This window comes from Oryx dammah, unplaced genomic scaffold (assembly GCF_014754425.2).
Source record: "Oryx dammah isolate SB20612 unplaced genomic scaffold, SCBI_Odam_1.1 HiC_scaffold_11, whole genome shotgun sequence".
Classification (NCBI taxonomy): domain Eukaryota; kingdom Metazoa; phylum Chordata; class Mammalia; order Artiodactyla; family Bovidae; genus Oryx; species Oryx dammah.
The window spans coordinates 2,806,897-2,824,488 of NW_024070195.1; the positions used below are offsets into that span (position 1 = coordinate 2,806,897).

The following is a 17,592-nucleotide window of genomic DNA, read 5'->3' on the forward strand; positions in this document are numbered from 1 at the left end:
GATATTTCTTCACATGTATGGCAACTCATAAATCTGTGGGCAAATAAACTGTTTTCAAAAGCCAAGATTTGTTTTTGAAATAAAATATATGCTCATGTTTCCCAGATCTGTATTTAAAATGATGCGCAGAGCTATTTATGTGGTGTCAGACTCGAAAAGACCGCCAGCATTTCAAAGAGCTCAAGTAAACAGTGGCTGACTCTGTCACTCCGTGCAGAATCTTTCCCAACTGTTTTTTAACCTTGCAGATTTTTTGATACTTGTAAATATGCAAAGATGGCTCAGTGGGTAAAGAATCCCCCTACAATGCAGTAGACACAGGACACTCGGGTTTGATTCCCGGATCAGCAAATTCCCCTGAGAACTTGGCAACCTGGCAACCTGCTCTGTATTCTTGCCTGAAAAATCCCATGGACAGGGGAGCCTGGCGGGCTAGAGTCCCTGAGATCACAAAGAGGTGGACCCTGGTGAATAAACACACACACGGTCTTACATGTTCATTGGTCAAATATATGTATCATTTGTTTCTCTTCTTTCCTTGTTGAACAGTCATTCCTAATCCCAGGTCAGTTGAAGAATTACTCATATTTCTTCTGTTTTCTTAAAAAAAATACTCTTAAAACATTACAGAACTTTCTCTCGTCGTATTTTGGCATGTCAGATGAAGATCAGATCAGATCATTTTTCTCCCAAATACTTAGTTTCTTAACACTGTTTCTTATATGAGCCATTTCTATCTTGATTAATGAAAATATATGTTAAGTTTTTAGATATCTCTGAATGTATTTGCTCTTTCAGTTCTTGCACCAGTTTTTATTATTATTATTTTCCTATTAACTTTTCAAAAAATTCCTAGCTTCTGTCACTTGTTTAGTTTTTCAAATGAACATGGGGATTATTTTTATTTACTTTTTCATGTGCTTTATTTTATTTTTACATTTTCTTGGTCATGCTGCGTGGCATGTGGGGTCTTAGTTACCCGACCGAGGATCAAACCCGCCGCACCCCTTGAATCAGAAGGTTGGAGTCTCAACCACTGGACCAGGGGAGCCCTGGGGATCATTTTTAAAGTTGGAGAGTCGAACCATAAAGAAAGCTGAGTGCCGAAGAACTGATGCTCTCGAACTGTGGCGCTAGACAAGACTCTTGAGAGTCCCCTGGACAGCAAGGAGATCAAACCAGTCGATCCTAAAGGAAATCAACCCTAAATATTCACTGGAAGGACTGATGCTGAAGCTCCAATACTGTGGCCACCTGATGTGAACAGCAGTGGGCTTTGGGTTCGACCTGGGCTCTGGCTCTCACCAGGACCCCTGTTTTCCTTGTGTTTGTACAGCCTCATTTTCCTTTTCTACAAAATACCAATCTTGAATTGTGCTGATGACTAGATGAGGGGATATCTGTGAAGTGCTCAGTGACTCAAGAAATACTAGTCGTAATAATGCCACGATTATTCTATTATTCATCTGTTCTTCCACCAGACCTTTTGCAAGAGGTGGTAGTAAACCAATGAGCAACTTTTAGACATTTTTCTCTTTGATCTGTTGTAAAGGTGGAAAATCTGTAAGGCAAATTGCTATTTTGATATTTTAAAGATAGTAGAAAAGCTGTGGTTTTTCCAGTAGTCACGTATGGATGTGAGAGTTGGACCATAAAGAAGGCTGAGTGCTGAAGAATTGATACTTTAGAATTGTGCTGGAGAAGACCCTTGAGAGTACCTTGGACTTCAAGGAGATCAAACCAATCAATCCTAAAGGAGATCAACTCTGAATACTCATTGGAAGGACTGATGCTAAAGCTGAAGCTCCAATACTTTGGCCACCTGATGTGAAGAGCCGACTCATTGGAAAAGACCCTGATGCTGGGAAAGATGGAGGGCAAGAGGAGAAGGGGGCGACAGAGGATGAGATGGCTGGATGACGGCACTGACTTGATGGACATGAGTTTGAGTAAGCTCCGGGAGTTGTTGATGGACAGGGAGGCCTGGCGTGCTGCAGTCCATGGGGTCACAAAGATCGGACATGACTTAGCACCTGAACTATAACAAAGAAAGACCCAGGACCGCCGAGGTTGCAAAACTGCTAATTTACATGGGTATGTTCATCAGGGGCAGTGTAAATTAAATAAATGTAATTTGTTAAGTAAGGGGGCACCTTGACCTCTCCACTGCAAGGTCAGTGTGGGGTTCCTTTCAGTTGCAGCATGCCCATAGCGCCTCAGACACACTGGCGCAGACGAGCCCACGTGTTCTGTGTCCAGAACAGGTGATCGGGAAGCGGAAAGGAGAGGAATTCAGCTTTGTGCTTGAATTTTGTGTTTGAGACAGGCAGACAATTAAATGCCTGAAGCAGCACAGGAAAGCGGCTTGAACTTTAAGAATGTTCCTTCTCCTCCCTTCTCCTGCTTCACCCTGAGATTTTCACATTTATATTAATTATCTTCACAGCTCGTATTAGGTTATACAATAGAATCTGAATTTCAAATAAATGTCAAAATCAGAAAATAGGCCTATTACCCTTCACAGGCAGCCAGGGAAGAAAACGTGCTTCTGTTCCTGAAGCGTGTTGTCCTGTGAAGCACAGACCTTATTTTTCAAATACCTTGACACCAAAACAACCAGGAGACCTCATTAAAGAGTCTCCAGGGTGCTGGGGCTGTGGTGGGACGTGGCCACGTGGAAGAGTGAGCCGTGGCCCCGAGGCCGGGCCCGCCCCCCGCTGGCTCGGGATGACCTGGGAGCCTCTCCCTACTGGACCCAGGCCTCTCGTCCAGGGAGGGAGCAGGTGTACCCGGCCGGTCTTCAGTGTCCTTTCAGGGTGTTCAGTTCTCTGGGCGGACACAGGAGGCGCCACTCTGCGTGTTTTTCCGAGCCATTCCCAAAAGAGGTGGTGGTGCTTTGGTCCTTGCTCAGGCTCATGGCGCTCACGTAGATAAAGCTCATCACCACCCCAGCAGCGCTTTTCCGTGTGTGTGTTTCTTTGCATTATTGTGAAACAGCAGGACCCTATGGTCCTTTTCCCCCAGGTCCTCAGCCTGCTTTTTGTCTCTGGACAAGCTTTAGCCAAAGAATAAGTTCCATCAGAGACGTGAGACAGTGCAGAAGCAAAGGATAACAGTCAAAGGGACCAAATCATAATGGTTTAGTCACTGAGCAGTGTCAAGGGGCTTGCGTTTCTCCTCCCGGGCTGTAGACAACATTCTGAGCCACATCCGGGGAGCTGTCCTATGGATACTGAAACCCCCACCAGCTGGAAGAAGTCAGCTACATGACGGCCAGCCTGTGGCTAAGACGTAAGCTGCCACAATCCTGAAAACTGGCCTCAGGGACACAAACTGGCCCTGTATTTTCCCGAGGAGCAGGGGTTCAGCATCCACTGATTCCGTGCACTCAGAGATGTTCTAGATGAGAACTGCTGTGAATAACGGGAATTGACTGTGTATTATTTTCATTGTTTTCATGATCCAGGTATCTTGCGATTTGAATTAAATGCTTTCATGTACTAGCTAATCCTTAAAACGTACAAAACTTACAGAAAAATGCAGAACTATGTTTCCAGGGGGTTTAGCAGAGAGCTCAGGGTGATCAGGACTGGTTGGGGCTGCTCAGGACTGGCGGAAGCTGATAAGTAGACCTCAGTCTCACTGTCTGTCTTGATGCGGTTTTCGGGCATGATCGAGCAGATGTGTGGATGAAGGAGTGCTGCTTGATTTCCGTCCTTGGGAATGACTTGCTGAGACACCTCAGTGCTGGGCTTTGGTTATTTTCATTAGGTCTGCTGTAGGGAGAGGACGGAGCAGTTGCGGTTTCACTGTGAGTTAACGGACGGTGTCTCTTCTCAGTGAAACAGCAATTCGGAAATGCCTAACACGGGTATTCTTCGTGGGGGTTTCTCCTTTGACCTGGGAAGAGGTTCTTCTTAAAGGACAGAAACATCATCCTGTTCCTCCAGGAGCTTAAAATCCAAGAGATGGGCCAGCGTCCTGATGGATGGGCTCAGTGAGGGTTTTTGTGGGCTTCTCAGGAGGAAAGAAGGGATGGGTCCATTCAGTGTGGGCAGAGTGTGAAGGATAAGACCTGGTGTCACAGGAGTGGAGCGTCTCTGGGGTTACGGACCATGTCAACAGGAAGCTGTGTTTCAGTTTGAAAAGAAAACTCAAAAGGAACTTACAGGACGGTGTCTATTGCACAAAGTGAGGTTGGCTGGCATTTATCAGGAGAGGACGAGCAATGGGAACGTCAGGGGCGAGCAATGAGAACGTCAGGGGCAGCCTGGGACCAGGCGAGTCCGGTCAGCCTGGCCCTGACCTGGTGCTCCTTTTGGTCAGGAGGCTGGCGCAGGCCAGCCCAGCGGCGTCTGTCTGTCCTAGTGCGGCCAGGAGGAGCCAAAGAAAGAGAGGCTGCAGAGAGGGGTGACACTGAGCCCCCATCTGTAGGTCGACAAGTGTTTCAGGCTGTTAGTGTCTGCCTGATAATTGCAGAGCTATCAACTGTACTTCGGGAAAATATAAAAAAGGAGATACAGCAGGGGGAGAGGGAGGTGGGATGATCTGAGAGGGTAGCAGCGTTGAAACATAACTGTCACTGTGTGTAAAGTAGACAGCAGTGGGAATTTGCTGTGTGACATAGGGAACCTGAGGTTGGTGCTCTGGGACGACCTAGAGGGGTAGGTTGGGGAGGGAGGTTCAGGAGGGAGGGGACATATGTATGTCTGTGGCTGGTTCATGTTGATGTATGGCAGAAACCAACACAAGATGGTAACATAATTATCTTCCAATTAAAAATAAAATTAAAAAAAGAAGCAGACAGAAAAAAGTAATTATGGAGCTAAGAACTGGCAAAGACTCTTTCCTCCACTCTAGCCAAGACTCTAGGATTTTGTATGCAACGACTTTATTTGAAGGATCTTAGATGAAATCAGTTTATTTAGAATATTTACGAGAGAAGGATTTTTAACCTGGAGGCCATGTCTTCTGTGTAATAGTATTATTTCTAATTAACTAAAATAGTTTTTAATATGCAGTTTAGTGAGTTGACTTAAAACAAGTTTTAATTTTACTTGCCATAGCCATTCGGCTTGCTAATTACTTCTGGGTGAGCACGTTAGTCTTTTTCATTAGCTAAGTATTTTTTTATTTTAAGATTGTTCTGTACATGTAGGGTTATTACATTTTATTTGAACGCTGAATTTAGTGGATAATGAATTATGCTGTCATTCTCCAAATGTGTACCATGTGGAACTAGTGTAAATACCTTTCGTTAAAGACAAAAAAAAATGATGACTAGTTGATTGACCTAAGTTGAGATTAACTGGCAGTTTTGATGTTTCATTTGACTTTGATAAGATAGTGAAGAGCTTTAAGGGTGAATGTGGTATATTTGTTTTACAGTGTGTTATTTTTTATATGCATTGAGAAGAATTTTTTCCCCCTGGCATACTTAAGAAAGTATTCATACTGATGGGGACTAGTAACATGAACTTAATTTTAACTGATATTTTTCTCAAGTGAAAATTTGTGAAAGAGTGGTTGGGAGTTCAACTGCCATTCCAAACATGGTTACATCTTTAGATACTTACTAACCAGGCTTTAAATTAATTTTGCAGGGCCTTTTGTGTGTAGTGGTTCCCTCATGTATTCGTTTAATTACAGATTTTCACCTTTTGACTTGTGACAGCAAAACTGATTTCTCTTGGAACCGAGTCCAGTGATGTGTGTGTGTGTGTGTGTTTTTAAAAAAACCTTTAAAAAGTTGTGTTTTTCCATTTGTCTGTGTCCATCACCAAATACTTTTCTCTTGAGGACTCCTCTATTCTTGAATAATTAAGAAGTTTCCAGCATGGCAGAACACTTTCTAATCTCTCATTCTTGAAAACGCGGCATTTATGAGCAAAGAATGGTACTGCTAGTCATTTCTCCACTGAATTACAGTGATGAAAAGACATCTCTTCTGAATGGGAACGTGGCCTTGTGTATTCAGATAACCATTGTGTTTAGAATTGCCTTCGTTGCTCCTTTTTTCTCCCCGCTTAGACTTAATTCTAATAGAAGACCTTACCTACACACAAGGTGCCAGTCACATACGAAGGCCATGGTGTCGGGGGGTGTGGGGGGCTCTCATCTGTGTGCCCGGGCTCTGCCTCTCCTCGGGCCTGCCCTCTGAGCGGGCTGCCAAGCTCTTGGGTAATTGCCTTGACAAGTGCACACTCCTTCCTGGAGCAGCTGGGCCTCTGCCAGCCCGCGGAAGCCAGGTGCCCCAGGCGGCAGAGGCAGTGCCACTTTCTTGCTGGTGGCTTTAAGCCATACCTTAAATGTTGCTGAAACCAGTGGTGGATAGATAGTTATTTGAGGCAGGGATGGCATTCATTTGTTCTGGCGAGGTAGGAGCATTTGCGAATGGTAAAGGGCGGCTGGTGTTTCCGAGCTGCAGATGCTCCTGTGTGCCGGAGCCTTCTCTTTCTGCCCTGGGGGCTTCCCTTGTGCCGCTTACATGCTCCAGAATCCAAAAACACATTCTGATGGTGCATCTTCAGAGGAGAGAGTTTGTATGCTTCATGTTGTCGGGCGTTAAAGGGCCTGAAGTAGAAAGGCAAGGTTGTTGCGCAGTGCCCACGGCCACATCTAGGAATTGGGCACACCAGATGCGGGGAAATAGTCGTTGTGTCCAAACAAACAGAGCTCAAGGAAGGAGTCCGGGTGCTCCTGGTGCTGCTGTGTGTTCAGACATTCTCCCGGGCGATCCGTGTTGCTGCAAGTGAGTGATCCCGAAATGCGGTGTCCGCCTGACCCTATATTGGTAATTTACGAGAGGGAGACATGTCCATGTCCACAGATAGTTACCTACCAGTAGGTTCATTTGGCGTGAAAAGCGTGACTCTTTCTATTTCTGTTGGCTTCAACCAAGCCAGCAGGAGGTAAGTTTTCCTGCTGACCAGTGAATTCCAGAATCTGTACAAACAGTATCTTCTCGTCTTTCTGCACATCTAGGCTGGACTCTCCGTGATTTTATTCTTCATGTGTTGCATAAACCCCTCCCCAAATAGCCCCCCATTATTCTCCAGGGTGGCCCTCTCCTGATAATGTGTGGCCTTGTCCCCAGACACAGACTTCATTTGCTTGTGGCCTTTCCCTTCTGGTCTCCCTCTCTCAGGGACGGAGCTCCGCCTGGGTCCTGGTGACCCTTTGGTGAGATCCTCGCTCTATTTGAAAAGTTTCAGCTGTGCTCTTGGCTTCTTTAACTCCTTCAGTTTGGGTCATATGAACATTCTGTAACCCAATCTTGTTTGTTTCTCTAAAATGTATAAATGTCTTGATACAGATTTTTCTGAATTCAGAACTAGCTTCTACTAACATTGTAGTTGTGGCTCAGTTGCTCACTCGTGTCCGACTCTTTGTAGCCCCATGGACTGTAGCCCACCAGGCGTCCCTGTCTTTCATTATCTTCTGGAGTTTGCTCAAACTCATGTCCATTGAGTCAGTGATGCCATCCAGCCATCTCATCCTCTGTCACCCCCTTCTCCTCCTGCCTTCAGTCTTTCCCAGCATCAGGGTCTTTTCCAATGAGTGGTTATTTGTATCAGGTGGCCAAAGTATTGGAGCTTCAACTTTAGCATTAGTCCTTCCAGCAAATATTCAGGGTTGATTTCCTTTAGGATTGACTGGTTTGATCTCCGTGCAGTCCAAGAGACTCTTGAGTCTTTTCCAGCACCACAGTTCAGAAGCATCAGTTATACTAACATAACATGATGTGTTTTATTTCTCTACACTATTTTATTCCAGTTCCGTTCTGAGTCACATCACCTATGAGATAAGAGAGGTGAAAACACTTTCATTGAACCCATTTACTGTTTTGCCATGTAATTAAAATTTCAATAAGCCTGTTAATATGTCAATACTAATATATCATAATTAAAGAAAATGCTATTTCTAGAAGTACCCAAAGGTCATTCCCTGACACACAGGTGCCTGAAAAAGTAAAACATGTTATTTGTCCTGAGAAGGAAGGCAAGGGAAGGCTAGAAAGGTGGTTGGGTCCCTCCAAAGCCATATGTGAATTTTCTGCTCAGCCATGAGAGTTTTTAAAGGGAAAAACTGATGAAATCATCTCAGCTAATCACTGAGATGGGGGTGGAGTGGGTTAGGCCGGGGTGCCAGCTGGTGGACTTCTTGTGATTTTTTCTTTGGATGTTAGCTTGTTCTCCTAGTTTGTTCGAGAGATTACTGAAGGGGATGCTAGGGAAGCAATCTGGCCACCTGTTAATGACTTAGTCTTCATTTCTCTTCCTCTGATCTATGTAAAGAACCAACAGGCTCTTCGCATCAGGTGGCCAAAGTATTGGAGCTTCAGCTTCAGCATCAGTCCTTCCAGTGAATATTCAGGGTTGGTTTCTCTGGACCACATAGTGCATTGCCAGCAAGTTAGGCAAGGCGTGGTGTGGTCCGGAGATCCGAAAGGTGTGCCCGGGCTGGAGAGGAATAGAACAGGAAGATGTCTGGTTACAGGTTAGTGACACGACGAGCAGGGGTCCTCTTAAGAGCTCCCTCCTGCCAAAAGTTGCTCACAGCCTTACTTTTCAGCTTCTTGTGGAAAGTAGTATTTTGGGCATTTGCCTACTCAACATTGTGACATCTGTCAAGGAGCCTGGTGACCGTGGGGTTTTCTGTCCCCCAAGGAATGAGTATGCAGTCACTACCAAGTAAACGAAACTGATTACGCAGTAGAATTAACAGACTCTTCACGTTTCTGAAACCCAAAAGAGCTCAGCCTTGAAACCGCTATCTCTGCAGCTGCTAATGCTGGAAATGAGGCTGGTAAATCAACACCACGCAATGCCTGTCACCGACTCTGCACCACAGTGAGGTTTGACCGTGAACCTGGAGATGAGATATGGAGGGGTTTCATGTCACTAAAGGAGAGGTTATGCCACATGGCTCTACTTCTGCCAGAAGCGGATTCGCCAGCGCAGTCAATAAGTTGGATGAATGTGGACTTTGGTAACGCGGTTCTGTGACCCCCATTTAACTTCAGTGCGGCCCCGGTTGCGCCAGCCGCAGACACACGCGTGGAAGTCATTTGGGCAAAATCCAGAATTCATCCTGTGTCCTCTGTCTCAGTGGGTGACTGTTTTTTTAACAGTCTGGGTTCTTTTTTTAACCTTTAATGGGCCATTTTTAAGCTTTAATTTAACTTATCTTATGTCTTATACTGGCAATGAATTAAGTACATTATGAACACGATCTTTTCCTAGGAGATAGGTACTGTTTTCTATGAGAAGCCTGAGGGCCCAAAGCAGTCAAAGGCTGTGTGCAGTGATAACACCTTCCCCAGAAGGCTTCTGAGCTTGGTGGCAGCACGTGCCTTTGGAGGGAAGAGGCTTTCTTGTGTCTCCCAAGGGCGCTGAGCCGGGCCGCTGACAACCCACCAGCGTGACTGAGTGCTGAGACGCATAAGGCAGCTCGGGCATGTGTAAAATTTATATCTGCGGCGGTGACAAGCCTGAGCACTGTGGAGGGGAGACAGATTTCTACTGAAGCTCAGCCAGAAACGCTTCCCACCACAATTCTGACAAAACAGTGCCATAAATGAACAGAGCCAGAGAGTTTCTAGGCTCCGTGAAAACCTCCCGCGTGACGGCTGCCTCACACACCAGGTCTACGCCCAGGCGTCTAATAAACCACTGCACAGGTGCACAGGTGTTTAATTTGGAGCTGGGTGTCCTCAGCCCCGTCATCCAGGTGGGCTGTGATGCGGGGTGCACCCCCGGGGTGCTCTGGATGGTCACTGGGAGCAATGTTGTTCCCTTCTAATGTGTTATTATCATGAAGTTAAGTGCTCTCTTGGTAGTATGTAGAGCTTAGAAGTCAAATAACCCACCTACCTGTGGGCTTGATAGTAACTCAGTGGTAACAATGCCAAGTTTTAGAAGATGGGTTTGGCTGCTTTAAGTTCACGGCAGTTGTTTTTACCACCGTAGGGGTTTGACATCTAAAGCTTGTCATGCCTGAGATCCCCGAGTCCATTTAAACCTGCTCGTGGGCCAGCGAGAGCATCCAGAAGTCTCCAGTGTTGTCTTGATGCTCCCAGCACCTTGGGGTTTGGGCCCCTCCACTGGCTCTCTGTCACCTCATTTTTGATGCACACAGCCTGTGAGAGGTGACTGCCATGTGACTTCAGCTGTGAAGTCTGGTCCTCTTGTTAAATCCTGGGCATTAGGAAAAAGATCAGGCCACTCTCTGTGTTCCGACTGCTCCGTGTCTCTCCCTGGGTGAGGACGCCCTGCTCCTGGTTTCCCGTGGGTGTGCAGTGGAAACCTGCTCTTTTTTTTACCAAACAGACGTGTCATTGATGGGATCCTGCGATGGTATTAAGTGGAAGTGACTTGACCAGATGTGAGGGTAGAAAAGATTTGCATCTATAAAAATAGTTCCAGCTGTCCACTGGTGTGGTCTGTCACTCTGTAGTATTTCCTTAAGCTTTTCACTTCTATTTTTAAAAAAATTACATAAAAATAATCATTACCTAAATTGGTGTATTTTATTTGAAACATCAAAAAAAAAAAAGTGTTGTTCATGTCATCTTACAATATAGTGAACTATTCTGGAAGTCACCTTTTGGCAGAAGTGAGCAGAACTTGGTGATTATGAGGATGGAGTCAGGGTATGGCAGTTCAAACCTCCCTCATCCTTCAGGGCCCGTTGGATGCAGTCATGGGCTTCCTTTCAGGAATGAGACCCCGAATGGAGTCAGAATAAAAGGAGGTCGTCACATCCATAGGTTTGTTCCATGTGAGGGATCCAGGACATGACATGACATGAATAAAAGACATTTCCTTCAATTTCATTGTCTTGAGTGTCCAGGGAAGGACAACTCGAGACTGGGAATCCAAGCATGATGTTCATGAGTCTCTTGATGTGGGGGAGGGGGATGTGCTGGTGGGAGGCGGGCTCTCCCCGGGTGAGAGGTGACTGCTGTGTGTGTCCTCTTTCCAGAACCTGTGAAGGAAGCTGCCGCCATGGTCTGCTGGGCTCTCAGGAGAGTCGGCCAGGTGCGTGTCCGCTTGGCCCGGAAGGCCAGCGGAGTCCGCCGGGGCCACGAGCATCAGCCCTTGGGCCCGAGGCCCGCCCCGGGAGCCCCGGGCAGCACGGTGGAGCTGCTGGGCAAGTCCTACCCCCAGGACGACTACAGCAACCTGACCCGCAAGGTGCTGTCCAAGGTGGGCCGGAACCTGCACAACCAGCCGCAGCACCCGCTCTGGCTGCTCAAGGAGCGGGTGAAGCAGCACTTCTACGCGCGGTACACGGGCCGCGCGGGGACCCCGCTCTTCTCCGTGTACGACGACCTCTCCCCCGTGGTCACCCCCTGGCAGAACTTCGACAGCCTGCTCATCCCGGCCGACCACCCCAGCCGGAAGAGGGGCGACAACTACTACCTGAACGCCACGCACATGCTGCGCGCGCACACGTCGGCGCACCAGTGGGACCTGCTGCGCGCGGGGCTGGACGCCTTCCTGGTGGTGGGCGACGTGTACCGGCGCGACCAGATCGACGCGCAGCACTACCCCGTGTTCCACCAGCTGGAGGCCGTGCGCCTCTTCTCCCGCCACCAGGTGAGCCGGCCCCGCGGGCGGGGCTTCCCGGGCGGTCCCGCCGAGCCGCGCGCGGCCCGGGGCTTCCTGGGCGTCCGTGCGCCAGCCGGCTTCGGCGGTGTCCTTGGCGCAGGCGGGGCTCTGCACATCCTGGCCAGCGTGCCGTGTTGGTAACGCAGGAACTGGCAGGCCTTTACTGCCTCTTGTCTGACTTTTGCCTTCCGGTCCCCGCGTGCCTGCCTCTGCGTTTCTCCTGAGGAGTGAGTAGTCAGCGCAGAGGGCTGGAGAGGCAGGGCTGAGACCTGTGGTTGGGTTGCCCCAGGCCCCAGTGAGCAGAGGTTACCCGGACGTGGTGTTGGACACAGTGGATTTCTTAGGCACTGGTGCTCTCCTGGCTGAGACTGGAAGGTGCCTTCTTGCCCCCAGGCTCTTTCCTCAGCGTCTCCTGCTGTACACTTGTGGCTGCTGGACGTGTTTTTCTCTGTGAGAGGGCTTCGCTGTTCTATTCCCAAAGTTTGTGTTTGGGTTCAGAGAGCTTTTTTAATCGGGAAATCTGATATTCTGGTCATTCTCAAAAGCACCTACCTCGCATCTGGTAGCTGACATCCTAATGTGCGAATCTTATTTTTTTTGGCAATTTGCGAAAATTTCTGAAAGCTTGAGTCTTGTTTCCTAAAAGAGTGCAGTGTCACTTGTTTTGCATTAACGTATTTTTAAACCATCTCTGTTTTTATCTAAGAAACAAATGGAATTAATGAGGTGCAGGAAATAGCTTGCGTAACTCCCTTAGTGCTTCTTACAAACATGTTCACTGAAACAGGAGGAATAATTGTCAACAAAACTCCCTCCTGCAAGCATCAGGTCAGTGGGTTGTTGGAGTGAGCAGGAACAGTGTTGGCTCCTCGGGTTGTTGGATATGAGCAAGAACGGTGACGGCTCCTTAGGCTGATAAGTAATCACCGCTTGTTGTGTTAAATGAGTCATGTTGTAGGAGACCACTGCCTCAGGGTGCTCAACTCTTCCTGGGAATCTGTCAAAGTGCAGAAATAGGTATTAGCTTTGCACAGAAGTCTGTCTATGCTTGATACCAGAACTGCTGAGATGGGCGCTTTTCTATTTGGGAAAGCTATTTTCTACGTTAACTATTATAAGGATGCGGATTTGTTAGGAAACACAAAGGTTAAAGTCCGAGGAATATGACCGAGTGATGGAATGTCACCTGCAGTTAACGGGCCAGCAGAGGTGTGACGTCAGGGAGCAGGTGTCCAGGTCATGGCAGCGGCAGGCACTCAGCCCAGTTTATCACGTTACAAAAATGAGAAAGGACAGTGCCACTGGTGGGTGAGCCTGTGAGCCGTGGAAATGGCAGTGGAGGCTGTGAGACGCACGCTGGTGTTTTAATGGAGGAAGAACCCAGGGTCCCTGAGAAGGCGGGAAACGGGTGGATAGGGAATTAACCTCTTCTTGTTTCACACTTCTGCGGGGTCCAGGCCAGTGGGAGGTGGGCACGGCTTATCTTCGGATGATGTGACTGTGTGTCCTGCCTTGTAGTCAGAAAGACTGCACCCACACACGAACACGTATGTATCAATACAGTAAGGTGGTTCTATGGGCCTTGTTTCATTTGCTCCTCATCATAAAACCCTGTGAGGCAGATTACTTCCACTGCAGCCATGGGCAGTCTGAAGCCCCAGCAGGTTTAGTGACTAGCCCAGGGTCGCCCCGCCATCTGGTGGCATCACCTGAGCATCACCCGTTCTGCCCTGTTGCTTTTCATGGAGGAGTTGCTTACAACCCAGCCAGGGCTTTAGTTCCAGGAACAGTGTCACAGAGAGAGGACTGGTGGTTTGTAGATTCCTGGCCTCAGCTGGTACCACCAAGTCTGATCTAACCTTAACAATCAAAAAAAGTTTTTTTCCTTCTTTCACTTTATTACTCTCTGAATAGTGTTTTTTTTTTTTTATCCCAATTGTTGTAATCATGCTACATATGTAATTTAAAACACTGTATGGCCATTCTTTAAAGGTTTCCTGTTATTTCATAATCTTGGCAATCATTATTTTATTCACTGCGTGGAGTATTTCAGGAAAAAGAGAGGTGAGTCATCAGATGTGGGGTAAAGGAAATAAGAATAAGCATAGAAATGGATATATGTTATTTAACTATTGTGAATAAAACCCTTTTGTGTTCCAGAAAAGGTAAAATGTATCAGTATTCACAAATTTAAATGTGTTAAATGTACTGATTTAAAGACATCCACTGTCAGATCAGACATTTTTCAATCAGAGAATCCTAAAACAGAATCACCAGAGGCTGAAAGTAAAGGGCAAGAGAAAAGTATATGGAGCAAACACTTTAAAACAAAGCTGGTAACACAATTATTAATATTAGGTAGAATATGTGGAAAAAATCATAAGTATGAATAAAGAGGGATAATACATGGACCAAGATGCTTTATGACTTAGGAATTTTAATGTGCCCGACATCATAGCCATAACATAGAAACCAAAGCTAAAGAAATCAAAGTTTGAAAAGTTCATTATGATAGTAGATTTTAAATGACTTCAATCAAAGATTGGTGAATTAAGCAGACGAAATGAGTAAAGATACAGCAAATCTGAAAAATATGATTAACATGCTTGATTTGATTGTTTTTAAAATTCTGTAACTATGTATGTGTGTTTTTGTTTGTACAGACAGACAGACACACACACATAAATTCTATACCTAAGTGTTAGAGGTATATAGTCACATGGGAACACTTAAAATAAGTTGTCCATGTACTAGTTGACAGTTGAAGTTGTAAATAAATGTCAGAGACCCAATAACATTGTTAGAACTATGCCTGGCTGCCATGTAGTTGATGTGGAAAGCAGTAAGAAAAGAATAACAAAGCTTTCCCTGTCCCTAGCTATCTACAGATTCACAGCTATAGATTCATGGGTTAAAGAGAAATGTTAGAGTTATCAAAAGTTACTTATCACTAACTAGCAATGAAAACACTGACTTCAAACTGCCCAGGTGTGGCGAAGATAGTCACTTTATGATTCTGGTGGTAGCCCTGGCCACCATGACCACTAACATCACCGAAGGAGGAGCATCCAGACACCCATGTCTCCTATCGAGAAAATACAAGGCCACCTGTAAAACATCCTGTCAGAAAAGCCTGGACCTATTTCAGCTCACCTTGCTGGATCGAACAGTCACATTTATAGAGATACAGAGGACAGAGAAACAGATTAAACTATATCATGTGGGTGCGGTGGACAAAATCCAGCCTGGGGAAATTGTATAGCGACGCTGCTCAAGCTGAGATCTGCCTAATGAAGTAAGTAAGTGCGTGAATCAGAGTGAGTGGTGAGAAACGACGAGGTGGTCATATTCAAGGCTGCTGTCCGAGGACGTCTGTGGCTCTGCACGCAGTCTGCCAGGCCTCCCTCAATGCTCTTGGTGAGCTCCGTGCGTTCAGTCTGGGGGGTGGTTTTGCACAGCATCTGTGTATCAGTTCCAGACCAATTAGAAACCTAACACTGTCTCTGACACAGACAGTTTGAGAAGCACTGCCCTTCAGGATAAATGATTCCCTTTCTTCAAATAAAAGCAAGGAGAAAACAATAGCGGGTGCCAAACAAAAAAACAGATCTCAGTCAATCACAACGTGCAGGTCCTATCAAGGGAAAGCATCTTTCAAGAGAAAAAAAGATGTGAGGCTGTTGGAAACTTGGACGCTAGCTGAACATTTGAGTTTCAGGAGTTCTTTAGCTTTTGAGGTCTGGACAGTAATATTATGGTTTTATACAGTCATTCTCTCTCAGAGATACATATTGAAATACTGTGAACCAAATGATGGATTTTCGTTAAAATAATGGGGGACAGGCATTTGGGGATGAATGTAAGAAGATGGGTCATGAATTGTCAATGACTGAAGCCAGGTGTTGGGTACATGATGAATCATTATCCTCAATTTTGGGGTATGTTTGAAATTTTCCTAATAAAAGTTTAAAGAAAAAGACTGAAGGAAAACACTTCAGGGATCAGTCAGGGATCAGTCAGTCTGTCAATCAAAAACATTTTTTTTTCTGAACATGAACTGGGATCCAGTGCTATGAGAAGGTGTCAGTGAGAGGGAGACGGTATCAGACGGTCACGAGAAGGTTCCTGGTTTCATGGGAAAGCTAGCAATTAAGATTAAAAAGTAGCAGGAGGCCAGAAATATCACTCTCTGGGGCATGAGCATAGATTATATTCAGTAGAAAACTGAAGTGGGTTAAAGCTAGAATTAATAGCCTTGCTTCCATCATTCTCAGATGGTCTTACTGTGGGGCTGTTTTTCACTTGTGTTCAACTCTTTGTGACCCCATGGACACAGCCTGCCAGGTTCCCCTGTCCTGGCGTTTGCTCCAATTCATGTCCATCGAGTCAGTGATGCCATCCAACCATCTCATCCTCTGCCACCTCCTTCTCTTTTTGCTTTCCATCTTTCCCAGCATCAGGGTCTTTTCCAGTGAGTCGGCTCTTCACATCAGGTGCCCAAAATATTGGAACTTCATCTTCACATCAGTTCTTCCAATGCATATTCAGAGTCCATTTCCTTTAGGATGGACTGGTTGGATCGCCTTGCAGTCCAAGGTCTCTCAAGAGTCTTCTCCAACACCACAGTTCAAAAGCATCAATTCTTTGGTGCTCAGCCTTCTTTATGGTCCAACTCTCACACTCATACGTGACTACTGGAAAAACCATGGCTTTGACTAGACGGACCTTTGTCGGCAAAGTAATGTCTCTACTGTTATACATAGGCTGTCTAGGTTTGCCATAGCTTTTCTTCCAAGTAGCAAGCATCTTTTAATTTCATGACTGCAGTCACCGTCCACAGTAATTTTGGAGTGCAAGAGAATAAAATTCGTCACTGTTTCCCCATCTATTTGCCATGAGATGATGAGACCAGAGGCCATGATCTTTGTGTTTTGAATGTTGAGTTTTAAGTCATCTTTTCCCTCTCCTCTTTCACCCTCGTGAAGAGCCTCTTTAGTTCTTCTCACCGTCTGTCCTTAGAGTGGTATCCTCTTCATATCTGAGGTTGTTGATATTTCTCTTGGCAATCTTGATTCCAGCTTGTGCTTCATCCAGTCTGGCATTTTACACGATGTACTCTGCATATAAGTTAAATAAGCAGGGTGACAGTATACAGCCTTGACATACTCCTTTCCCAATTTAGAACCAGTCCATTGTTTCATGTCTGGTTCGAACTGCTGCTTCTTGACCTACATACAGGTTTCTCAGGAGGCAGGTAAGGTGATCTGGTATTCCCATCTCTTGAAGAGTTATCCACAATTTGTTGTTACACACACAGTTAAAGGCTTTAGCCTAGTCAGTGAAACAAAAGTAGATGTTTTCTGAAATTCCCTTGGTTTTTGTATGATCCAGTGAATGTTGACAATTTGATCTCTAGTTCTTCTGCCTTTTCTAAACTCAGCTTGTATATCTAGAAGTTCTCAGTTTATGTACTGCTGAAGCCTAGCTTGAAGAAATTTGAGCCTAACCTTACTAGCAGGTGAAATAAGTGCAGTTGTCCAGTAGTTTGAACATTCTTTGGCCTTGCCCTTCTTTGGGATTGGAATGAAAAGTGATCTTTTCCAGTTTTGTGGCTACTGCTGAGTTCCTCAAATTTGCTGATATATTGAGTGCAGCACTTTGACAGCATCATCTTTCAGGATTTTGAATAGCCCAGTGGGAATTCCATCACCTCCACTATCAAAAATAAGACCTGGAGCTGTCTGTGGCTCAGATCATGAGCTCCTTATTGCAAAATTCAGGCTTAAATTGAAGAAAGTGGGGAAAAACCACTAGGCCATTCAGGTATGACCTAAATCAAATCCCTTATGATTTATATAGTGGAGGTGACAAATAGATTTAAGGGATTAGATCTGGTAGACAGAGTGCCTGAAGAACTATGGAGGGAGGTTTGTAACACTGTACAGGAGGCAGTGACCAAAACCATCCTCAAGAAAAC

At 45.8% G+C, this 17,592-nt stretch overlaps 1 protein-coding gene across 2 annotated transcripts in view; it reads left to right on the forward strand.

Moving 5' to 3' along the window:
* Window positions 1-17,592, forward strand: part of FARS2 (phenylalanyl-tRNA synthetase 2, mitochondrial) — a 312,032-nt gene that overhangs the window by 38,233 nt on the left and 256,207 nt on the right. For both annotated transcript variants that reach the window (XM_040249389.1, XM_040249390.1), the window contains one exon: window positions 10,987-11,603. In XM_040249389.1, the coding sequence (XP_040105323.1) occupies window positions 11,010-11,603 (594 nt within the window). In that variant the 5' untranslated portion in view covers window positions 10,987-11,009. The remainder of the gene's footprint in view (window positions 1-10,986; window positions 11,604-17,592) is intronic.